The sequence below is a fragment of the Clarias gariepinus genome, chromosome 21, assembly GCF_024256425.1.
Source record: "Clarias gariepinus isolate MV-2021 ecotype Netherlands chromosome 21, CGAR_prim_01v2, whole genome shotgun sequence".
Lineage (NCBI taxonomy): Eukaryota > Metazoa > Chordata > Actinopteri > Siluriformes > Clariidae > Clarias > Clarias gariepinus.
The window spans coordinates 25,712,311-25,724,605 of record NC_071120.1 but is presented as its reverse complement, the minus strand read 5'-3'; the positions used below and the strand labels follow the sequence as shown (position 1 = coordinate 25,724,605).

The window sequence follows — 12,295 nt, the reverse complement described above, 5'->3', positions numbered from 1 at the left end:
TCAGGAGCAGAGTTACTGAAAGAACGACTAGTGTCTAAAATGGCGGATTTCACTTTCAGCTGCTCTTACTTTGACTTTTCTTATGAAACCATTGTGCATGTGTTTTAGACATCTGATTGTACAGAATCATTTTGGGATATTCTTGTTTTTATCCAGATTTTTTTTACCTGAGTTTAGTTTTTCTACAAGGAGAAGGATTCATATTTTATAATAAATTTAATCTTTATACTTGCTTTATACTTTATACTTTTTTTATTTATTAAATTAAATTTAATAATAACTCTTTCTTATATTTAAAAATGACACTATAAGTTATTTAACAAGTATTAAGTTTTCAAAAAAAGCAAAAACCTGGGGTAAAATATGGGATATTTGTTTAGTTTGTACTTCTGGTGCTCCTTCACATTTCTTTTTCCATGGTGTTATTTTAAATCTTTTGTTTAAATCTATTTGTTTTTAATCTTCTGTTAGTTTATATGTTATTGTTTTAGACAATATAGGTAAGGTTTGTGCTTCACTTCCGAGTAAGACAAACAAATTTAATATTAAACTACACAAAAGAATGATATATTAATTTATTAATGATTATCCTGATGTTTAATAACAACAAGCATAACATTAAAGCGAAAACCCCGCTAATAAAGAGCGCTTATTTGCACTTCCGGTAATATAAACCCCGCCCCCTTGTTTTGATACTTTGTAACATGCTGAAATTAAAAAGTGCAGTCTGAAGCAGTAAATCACTCAGAGTTACTGCGTCCATTCACAGAACTTCATCCCTGACAGCACGGTGAGTTTGACGGATAAGGTGTGTGTGTGTGTGTGTGTGTGTGATTTCCTGGGTGCAGTGAATAAAACATGTCGTGTGTTTATTTTGTAGCTGAACACAGATGAAGATGATTCTCTGCTTTATAGCCGCTCTAATTACTATAACTGCAGCAGATACATCATGCGGTAATCATCATCATCATCATCATCTCTCTCTCTCTCTTAATACTTATAACTTATAGTTCAAAGCATGTTTCAGCATGTTGTTAAAGCTATCTAATAATTAAACAATAACTATATTATAAGTCTAATTATAACAAGAACTATATAACTAAAATGATATATTATTATATAACTAAAAAAGCAACTGAGAATAAGTTAATATAATTTAACCATATTAACTATAATATTACTCTATTAATAATTATAAATATATTAATAACTAATATAACTATATTAAAAACTATAACTATATTAATAACAATAACTACATAAATAACTATAATATAACTCTATGAATAACAATAATGAAACTGTATTAATAACTACAATATAACTACACTAATCAGTATAATATTAGCCAACAAAGTTCGTTTCTGTAACACAAATTTAGGTGTGAAAATGAAACTAATTTTAATTGATTAATTCACTTGGTAATATTTAAGCAGTTGGAATATATGCATTAACAGATTAAAAATATATAATTATTATTATATAAATAATATATTATGATGATTATTATTATTATACAAATCATTTTACAAAATATTATACAAAAGCAATATTAAAAAGAAACTAAAAATACATAAATTACTACTCTTAGTACTACTATCACTACTACTACTAATAATTATTATTATTATTTATTTATTAGATTTTTTTAATGTTCCTTCTGGTGGTCCCACATAGGCCAGGGAAAGTTCAAAATTACATCATCGTGGACATTTTTCGATGTACTTTGCTCTCTGAGTTTATTTAGCAGTGTTTGTAGAGACAGCCACATGTTACAGAGAGATAGATACTGTACAGAGACTTGTGGAGGGCCATGAACCGCTTGATATTTATCCACTTCTTTTCGTGATGCATGAGCTTCGGATAGTTTCTTATTGTATGTTGCTTGACATCACAAGATAGATAGATAGATAGATAGATAGATAGAACAAAAGCTACAATATATAGAAGAAGCATATAAATAAAGCATAGTATTCATAGTCACAGTAATAATAATTTAAAGAAAAAAGGCAAAAATTAATAATACTAATAAGTGAAATTCATTGGACAGTTTCATGGAAAGACGATTTCATCATCGTGGACATTTTTCTATGTACTTTGCTCTCTGAGTTTATTTAGCAGTGTTTGTAGAGACGGCCACATGTTTCAGAGAGAGAGGAGAGATACTGTACAGAGCCTTGTGGAAGGTCATGAACCATTTATCAAGTTTTTTTTTCGTGATGCATGAGCTTCGGAAAAGTTTCTTACTGTATTTCGAAATCCTGACACACAAGGGTCAAATGTTTTTCAGCGCAGTATGTCATGTGTTGCACATCTGTGAAAACACTCACTCTCTCACTCACTCATCGTCTATACCGCTTTGTCCTGTATACAGGGCCGGGTTGCAGGGCGACTTAGGGCATGAGGCAGGGTACTCACCTCTGCCAATCCAGTCCATCGCAGGGCACATATGCAATTAGCCTAATCTGCATGTCTTTGAACTGTGTGAGGAAACCGTTGTACACGGAGGAAACCCACCAAGCACGGGGAGAACATGCAAACTCCGTGCACACAGACCCCGAGGTGACCCGGATCCTGGAGGTGCAAGGTGACACATCTGATAAAAAAAATAATAAGAGAGGGGAAAATGCGTGTGCATGAAGGAGTGCACAAAGTAGGGCTTTTAAAATCAATAATTTCCAATAATGTTCCAAATTTGGAACAGGAATATTAGTGGGGAAAAAAGGAAGAAAATATTGAAAACATTTTGGTGGCCTCACATAGTCCAGGGAAAGTTTAAAATTACATAACTGTGAAAAAAATTTTATGTATACTTTGCTCTCTGAGTTTATTTAGAAGTGTTTGTAGAGACAGCCACATGTTACAGAGAGGGAGGAGAGATACTGTACTGAGACTTGTGGAGGGTCATGAACCGCTTGGTATTTATCCATTTTTTTTCGTGATCCATGAGCTTCGGGGAGGTTCTTACTGTATTGCAAAATCCTGATACAAAACATGAGTGCACAAAGTAGGGCTTTTGAAATCAATCATTTCCAGTAATGTTCCAAGTTAAAATTAAATCTGAATTAAAACTAACAGCATTGTGTTTGAAACTGAGGGGAAATTAAAGGAAGGAAGTCCTGAAAAAATAAAATTAAATGCTATACTATAACACTATTGTTATGACTACTACTACTTAAAATAAAATAATAAAAAAAATAAAAATAAAAATAATAATAATAATAATACTGACCAGTGCAGTTACGGAAACCCCACGCATTTTAAATGTCTTTTAACCTAAAATGAGAAAATTATAATTACAGATTTAAAACATTCTTATTATAGGATATAAGGTACACTGGGTTTTTCGAATGACAGACCTGTAAAGAAAAGTAGCTTTTTGGATATGAGAAATAATTTTTTATATGAAATTAATTATTTATTATGAATTAATTATTTATTATTATTATTTTAAACGATTTTTTATTGTTGTCACTGTATGTTGGCACACTCTCCTAGCAGGCTCGGATCACGAAACTCTCCTGCTGCAGCTGAATCAGGATCTGCTGCGCGCCACTGAAAACCAGGAGTCGCTTCCCAACCCGAGCATACACATCGCCCTGCGTCTCTCCACTCGGCACAACCTGCTCAAAGAGACGCAGTACCTCAACCAGCTTAAGACCAAGTTCTTTGAGGACATTGAGAGGTGTTCTTTTATTTTGTCTCTCAATTTCAGTCCAGTCCCTGTACCTGAGCAGTTTTAGATGCATGTTTTTTGTTTGTTAAGCCACGAACAAGTGACTTATGAATAATTTAAGCATAAAACATCATCTAACCTAAGGCATGGACCAGTGAGAAACAGGTGCAGATAATAACAGATTAGTACACTGGTGAACAGACGAGCGGGGAAACGAGGTCGCTGCTGAGGTGTTACATAAACAATCAATTTTTTATTTTTGTAATCTTTAATCTTTAATCTTTAATCCTAATTGTATCTTTAGGCATTTTGCAGCCTGTCACAGTAAAATACTTGTTCCATCATATTACTTTAATGTAATATGAAGAAATGAGGTGGGCTCAGACTTTTGCATGACAGATCAGTGTTAAAGTGTAATTCAGTATGAAAGCTATCTTATTCATCACCATACCTGATATCCTAACATCCTCATCCTTACGTAGCACTAAATATCACTTTTTATTTTTTATCTCTCTTCATGTCAGAACTCTAAACAGGAATGAGCCTGTGGTGGGCCGCCTCGCCCTCTACGTGATGGCGTTAAAATCTTCCTGTGATGACCTACACAATGCATCACTCACGGTGGGTGGAAAGAGCCAACCTTTGCTCACACATTTGAAGAAACAGCTAGAGCTGGAAAAGGAACACATTGCATGTGAGTTGATTCTCTTGTTCTTTCTGTTTTTACTTCTTCTTGTGTCAGACATACAGTATATATACTGATTATAGACAATAAAAGGGATAAAATTTTACAGGGTATATAAATAAAAATAGGAATGCCTTTGCCGGGTATTAAAAATGTAAAAACAGGAAATAAAATGAGAAATTGAACCAAAGAGCATAGAGCATGGACAGCAGCTTCTGCACATTATGCAACCCATACCACGGTTTAACTGAACTGAACCCTGGAGATTCCTGAGCTCAAACTGCTCAAACAACTGTTACGTAGGTCTTAGTAAATACAGGGTTTAAAGTCCTATTAGTAGCTCGGCTGTACCTGATAAACCCCACAATTTGACCTGCTAAGTGAGTACATGAGGTACCATTTGTAATCTTGTGAACTGTTTGTGTGTTTGTATTTTCCCCCCAGCCGGAAATCGGCCCCTGACCAACTACTACCAGTACTCCCTGGGAATTCTGGCTCTGTGTTTAAGCGGGGTGAGAGTGAACCCGCATGTCGGTCACAAGCTTATCCACGCCTCCCTGAAGAGCCTTTTCATACACGGTGACTCCGAAAGTGTGGGTGAGTTCACCCACACTTTTTTAATCACTGTATACACATTTTGTTTAGATTCTACTGTATATTTGGAGGGTTGACCCGAAAAGAAAAATGTACTATAAAGGCTTTAAATGTGCTGCTCTCTCTGACTCTTCCCAGACACGGTTGCGATGGCAGGCATGGCCCTGCAGTGTCTCAAAGAAGCTGACGCAGTTCAACCGAATGAGGAGCTGGACAAGGCCCTGGAAAAGATCAAACAGAAGCTTGTGAACTCTCAGCGAGATGATGGCCACCTGGGCAATGAGTTCAGCACTGGCCTGGCTGTACAGGTGAGACTCATGGTGATCCTAATAGATCAGACTTTTGCAAAGTGCTCATCTGGGGGCTGGCTGTTTAAAGAACAGGAATCCAAAATATGCAAATCTCAGTGAAGGTGGTGTGTGCCTGTAGAAGGTGTAGCCTCTGTGTTTGATAGTCCCACTGTAGAAAGTGTGGCCTCTGTCTCTGATAGTCCCACTAATGGAGGTGTGATTTCTTCGTATGTCAGATTCATTAATGACACCTCCATTAATGAATCTGACATAGAAAGAAATCACACCTCCATTAGTGGGACTATCAGAGACAGAGGCCACACTTTCTACAGTGGCTTCTCTGTGTATCAGTCCCACTAATAGTGGTGTGGCCTCTGTGTCTGATTTTTCAACTGTAAGAAACGTAGCTTTGTTGCATTTTAGTCCCACCAATGGAGGTGCTAGCTGTAGGAGGTGTGGTCTCTGGGTCTGATGGTCCTGCTTTAGGAGGTCTGGCCTCTGTGTCTTGAAGTCCCCTTATAGGAGGTATGGCCTCTTTGCCTTATAGTTTAGCTGTAGAAGGTGTGGCCTCGTGTCTGATAGTCCTGCTGTAGGACATGTTTCCTATGTGGCCGATAGTCCTGCTGTAGGAGGTGCGGCCTCTGTGTCTTGAAGTCACTCTGTAGGAGGTGTGGTCTCTTTGTCTGATAGTCCTGCTGTAGGAGGTGTGGCCTCTGTGTCTGATAGTCCTGCTGTAAGAGGTGCGGCCTCTGTGTCTTGAAGTCACCTTATAGGAGGTATGGCCTCGTTGCCTAATAGTTTATCTGTAGGAGGTGTGGCCGCTGTGTCTGATAGTCCTGCTGTAGGACATGTTTCCTATGTGGCCGATAGTCCTGCTGTAGAAGGTGCGGCCTCTGTGTCTTGAAGTCACCCTGTAGGAGGTGTGGCCTCTTTGTCTGATAGTCCTGCTTTAGGAGGCGTGGCTTCTGTGTCTTAAAGTCACTCTGTAGGAAGTGTGGCCTCTGTGTCTGATAGTCCTGCTGTAGGAGGTGTGGCCTCTGTGTCTTAAAGTCCCTCTGTAGGAAGTATTGCCTCTTTGTCTCATTGTCTAGCTGTAGGAGATGTGGCCTAGCTGACTTCTGTGCATGTCAGTCCCATTAACGGATTTGTGACCGCTGTGTCTGAGGCATGACTTTCAGTCCCAGTAAGGAAAGTGTGGAAGTATCCACCCATTTCCAGCTCAACTCAGAACTCTTAGTCTAACCTCACAATTGTCTCTTCATCTTACAACTTTCTCGACGTTCAGCAACATGGTTGCACACAACTTAAGCTTCAAACCTAGCAGTGCTTCCTACCTTCATGAGCGTCCTTGTTACGTCCCGCTTTGAAGCATGAACACACAGAGCATTAAAGAGTGAACTGCAGATTATATGTTAGTTCCAGAGTTTGTAGCGAAGAAGTAAGAAGTGCAGGTCTAATGTGATAAGACAACCAAGAACCTTGAGTGAAGGTAAGCCACAGAGAAGTCATTATCACTATTTTTCTGTTTTAGGCATTACTGGCGATGGGCAATAAAGTAGATGAGTGCGATAAATCTATGAAGGCTTTGTGGTCTGCTGCCAGAAATGGTTCCTACCACAACCCCATGGCAATCTCTCAGACCTTGCCCGCTCTCCAACAACGCTCGTATCTCAACCTGAAGAACAAGTTATGTCTCAATGAGGATGGTTCGTACAGCGAATACACTCAGTTTAGTTATACCAGTAGGAACATATCACAAAGTAAAAGCCGAAACATTACAGATAAACTGTTTCAGTATGTTATCATTTGGCATTTTTTCTCTACAGTTGTACAATTGTTTAAAAAAATGTAGCTACTTTGTACCAAACAAAACACTGGGCTCGTGACGATATTTTAAAATGTCCACAACGTAGTGTTGAAATTTGCTGATGCTATGTTTTTTTTCTTTTTCTTGCACAGACACTCTGACTCTGGGTCCTACTCCAGTTGTCCTGCCAGGCCAGACAGTTACTGTGCAGGTGGAGATCGAGGTCATAAAAGCAGACGGCTCGTCATCAAGTTTTCAGATCAGAGTTCCCAGCGGCACCTCGCTGCTCGAGACTATGACACTGCTTCAGCAAAAGCGGAACGACTTCAAGTCAGTCTTGTTTTTTCGGCCGTTCAACCACAATGGAACAAAAATGCTCAAAAATTCTAATTGCAGTAACATCAGAACCAGTACAGTTGATGAAAAATCTTATGTAATTTTTTATTTTTAAACGGACATTAAAATATTATTTAATGTTAAAAAAATTCAACAAAAGCTAAAAAAATTGTGCCTTCAAAATTCAAAATTAACTTTTGCGATAAAAATTCCCTACGACAATTGTAAACATTTAGCTAGTTTATGAAGATGAAACAGTTTGCTAGGGAGCTAGCAGCATCGCATGAGCTTATGAGCATATGCTAGCTGACTATCTTTAAGAATTTATTACAACCTGAATAAAGCTATATAAGCTGTTAAAAAGAAAGTACTATACTAAGAAATATAAATTTAAGATTTGAAAATTAAATTAACTTTATTGATCCCAAAGGGACCATGCTTTGAGTTGTTACAGTTGCTCACTGTTCAAAAAGAAAGGAAAACAGGAACAACTCAATCACTCGCTCACTCATCATCTATACCGCTTTAGCCTGTATACAGGGTCGCGGGTGGCCTGGAGCCTATCCCAGGAGACTTAGGGCATGAGGTGCGGTATACCCTGGATTTTACAATCCAACGCAGGGCACGCAAATATACACAAACACACTCACACACACATTATGGGCAATTTGGGACAGTCAATTAACTTAATCGGCATGTCTTTGAACAGTGGGAAGACTCTGAGCAAACCCACCAAGCCTGGCGGAGGAACATGCAAACTCTATGCGCTCAGGCCTGAAGTGGGAATCGAGCCCTGACCCTGTAGGTGCAATGCGACAGTGCTAACTTCTAAGCTACTGTGCTGCATTTAAAGGAACCACATCAACACAATTTCCTATTGAGGAAAAAACTATGAAAAAGCGATACAAGTGAGGATCACAGTTTACAGCTGTGTTATACAGCAGCGTCAACGTGAAGTGAAATGGCATGAGAAACGTGGTGTATAATAGTAGCCAAGGGATGAGTGTAAGAAATAGGACTAATTGCAAGTGTACTAACACAGTGCCGTAATTGTACAGTGAGTATTACATGTGAATATCGGTAGTAAATTGATTTAAATTTAAAATTCAAGTATTTTACATTTTGCAAAAGGTCAAGTTTAGTTTTAGAGAGAAGAGTTGTGTAGTTTATTGCATCTTCTACAGTTGCTAACAGGATAAAGACTCTTATTATCTAAAGTGACTAAATTCTGTGACTAAAGTTAAATCTATTTCCACCCTAAAAACTTTGTTAACTTTGAATTATCTATGAATTAAAGTCCCTGAACAAAGAAGCTGTAAGTACGAGGTGAAAGGCTCAGCTGACTGCATGTTGAAGCTGATATTTCGCTTCCAGTGGTTGACTCACTGATATGATCATCTGTGTGAAGGCCATTTTGTAAGTTTGGTTTTACATACTGTGTGTTCTTTTCTGCTGTAGGTTTAAGACGGAGGACAGTCTGTGGGGGCCGTTCCTTAGTGTACTGAACGGAGAACAGGCACGACAGAGCGACCGGAGATACTGGCACATTGCCTCAGACGGGAAATCACTGAGTCAGGGTAAGGCACACACACACTTACACACATACATAGATTTCTTTTGTAGAATTTTGTAGAATTTTGGGGAAAATAATGAATCTAATCCATGGAATAAGGCTGTAACATATTAAATTAGAGTGGAGACTGTAAGCCAGAACTTCTCGTCCAACATCAGCGTCTGACCTCACAAATGCGCTTCTGGAAGAATGGTCAAAAAATTCCCAAAAACACACTCCTAGACCTTGTGGGTAGCCGTCCCAGAAGAGTTTAGCCTGTTATAGCTGCAAAGGGGGCGGGGCCAACATCTCATTAAACACTATGGACTGAGAATTGGATGTTACTCAAGTTCATATGCATGTGAAGGCAGGCGATATATAATATTATATTGACGAAAGTATACCCTCTATATACACACGCTAAACATTGTTTACAGTAGTGCAGGCAGGTAAAAATGTTGCAAAATCATATGAATATACTGTTTCTATATACATAAAGATTGTTGACACATACAGTATGACATGTAGAAGCAATGATATCTGCGATGAATTATTACAAAACATCTACACACTTTAAGCTGTCAGAACACTGTTGCTAGGCAACTAGGGTATGGTAACTGCAAACGTCCGGTGCTAGCATTCTTTTCAGTCGGGATGTAGGTTAGCTTTTAAGTCTTACAGTATACAGAAGACGTAAAGGTGGTGTGACAATTAGGCCTTGTTCACACGGGCGTAAAATTTTTGGATTAACGAACGCGCTCTGAACGTCCTAGATGTTTATGTTGCGTTTTGTAGTGGCGATCGATTGACTTCTGCACCGGCGTTCGTTTGTCTCTGTCTAACGTCAGCCTGCAGCCCAAATTGTAGTTTGTGTGTTAACCTGTGGGGGCAGTGTGTCGGGAACTGGATATGAAAACCCGCCGCTACTGGGTTCACTCTCTGACTGCACGACGTCGGATTAAAGGAATTTTTTTTTGTGGTTTATGAAGAAATGCGAAAAATTCCGCGTATGTTTTTCAACAATTTATTTTATTTTATTTTGCCTTTTCCCGCATTTTCCTATTTATAGCGTAGGATTATGGGATATTTCCGGTCCTCCGAAGCGTAAAATGAACAAAAGGCCTTATAACACTAGAAGCGTTTTCCTTGCGTTTGTTGTGATTTGAACGGCAAGAAAAATCTGCATGCAACGTTTTTTTTGATGCCGTATAAACGCACAGCCGGACAAACGCACGTCACCAAAGCCCGTGTAAACACTTTCATTGACTCCTATGTGTAGAAAACAGTATGCGCTTGATCCGCGCTCACCGGAGCCTATGCCAGGAGGCTTAGGGTATAAGGCAGGGTACACCCTGGACAGGGTGCCAATCTATCGCAGGGCACAGACACTCACACACCCATTCACACACTACGGGCAAATTGTGGGAGAAAACCCACCAAGCTTTATTTTGTTTCTTATAAAAGCACGGGGAAATATGCAAACTCCTTGCACACAGAGACGGGAATCGAGCCTGGCCGGGAATCGAACCCGGACCCTGGAGATGCAAGGCGACAGTGCTAACCGCTACTCCACCATACCGCCTAAACTGTTTTAATAAAGATGTATTTTTACTTATAGCTCACTTAAGTTTCTTATAACATCCTTACAGGCTACATTATTTGAATGTAGAGTTAGCTTACGTTAAGTGAAATCTGATTATCTCTGGAAAACAATGAATACACACCTTGTTTCCTGGAAAAACTGTCACTTGTTGTTAACACCTTGAATTACAAACTTATAAAATTAGTAAAATTATTTTTATTATTATTATTATTATTATTATACAAAATGAATTTATGGCCATTTAAGACTTTTGTATACTCTAAATTAATTGGTTAATTTAACAACTTTTGTTTCCAGGCGTAAAGGACTACAAGATTGAAGCAGCTCAGAAAATCACCTTCAAGAACACAGTCTACTGATCTGGGTCCAAAACGAGACATAGGAACTTTAAATGAGAATGATTTTAGTAATTTTTAGTGCTCTTCTGTTATAGAACAGGTAGTTACATTCAGCTAATCTGACATGTTGTGCAGCATCCCGAGTGCTGATATTCAGTATGTAAGCACTGTGTCATGTCTCTGTGTGAATCACACCACTTTTGTCTGTGTTTGTTACAAATAAAATTCCAACTCTAGCGTTATTACACTGAAATTTTTTACTAGGTTTACAACTGGCCAGCTTCCCTTCCTGTTTACAAAGCAAAAATAATCGCAGTATTTTCTCCTGTTATGTCAGTTACTCAGTATTAGTTTATCGTTTATAAAACTGTTGTATAAAAGCAACAGCACACTCACAGTCCTGCCTTTGAACTGAATACCTCTGACTCGTGCCTACAGAAGGATCGCAGGTGTGCTGATATTCACTTCAACTGCACAGCTGTGAATGTGATATTGCATAGTTACAGTATATACAGTAGTGTGATTATTGGAACAATTGTTAAAACAAATTTTAGTGTCAGAATATGTCATAATTTCTGTTTTGATGATTTGTGTTTGGGAAAGTCAACAGATAATTATAAATAAAAACAAGATCAAAAAGGTTACTGAAAAAAAAAACTTTTTTCTTTTTGATTTGCAGATAAAAGTTAAACAAATGTGCATACATTTTTAAAGCAATTTAACAATTATGGCTAAAAAGTTGTTTGTTCCTTCCTGACATTTGAATACATCAAATAAATAAAGCAAATAAAATGCAATGTTTGTGTAAGTTTTATTCTTGTACATGTACATGTAAATGAATTATATATGAATTAGACTGGCCAAATTCTCCTTGATTTAAATATTTTGTTTATGGATCTGACTATGTATTGCTATATAAAATTATTTAAGCAAATTATCTAATATAAGGGGCGATTAAGTCAAACCAGGACTGAACTTTCTGGATGAAATTTCTGGTGAATGAAGTTGTAAAAAGTGATTGACATTTATCTTATTTATCTTAGATGTAGTAAAACATCTCAACAGCGCAAACGTTATAAAGAAGGCCGTACGCCCGAGTAATGACGATCACGGCCGAGGTGGTTCGGAGCTCACTGCAGTCCTTCAGCGAGTGGAACGCCTGATCCTTGAAAATCGATGGCGGCCAATTTCTGAAGAAATGCATCTGTCTGTGGGAACTTTACACACAATCATTCACCAACATCATTTGCACATTAAAGGAACTTGGCTGGGAGTTATTGCCCCGTACAGTTCTGACCTCACTCGAAGCCATTTCCATAAGGAGTTCCTGGGGGGCCAGCATTTCAGATGTGAGACAGGCAGCTGATTTCTAAAGTCCAAGCACTAGTGAAATTGCATAAATTTAGCAGGGGAT

General features: G+C 38.2%; 1 protein-coding gene across 3 annotated transcripts; it reads left to right on the top strand.

The window, feature by feature from the left end:
- The first annotated feature begins 687 nt into the window (after positions 1-687).
- tcn2 (transcobalamin II) lies at positions 688-11,157 on the top strand. Of its 3 annotated transcripts, none has more exons than XM_053480401.1 (10): positions 688-790; positions 881-954; positions 3,502-3,685; positions 4,201-4,370; positions 4,806-4,958; positions 5,094-5,263; positions 6,777-6,951; positions 7,205-7,382; positions 8,847-8,965; positions 10,841-11,157. In XM_053480401.1, the coding sequence occupies exons 2-10, from the start codon at positions 891-893 to the stop codon at positions 10,900-10,902; spliced, it is 1,275 nt and encodes a 424-aa protein (XP_053336376.1). In that variant the 5' UTR covers positions 688-790; positions 881-890; the 3' UTR covers positions 10,903-11,157. The 3 variants fall into 3 exon arrangements, with proteins under 3 accessions (XP_053336376.1, XP_053336377.1, XP_053336375.1); XM_053480402.1 differs by having other exon boundaries at positions 3,499-3,685; positions 4,806-4,940; XM_053480400.1 differs by having other exon boundaries at positions 3,499-3,685.
- Positions 11,158-12,295: the final 1,138 nt, after the last annotated feature.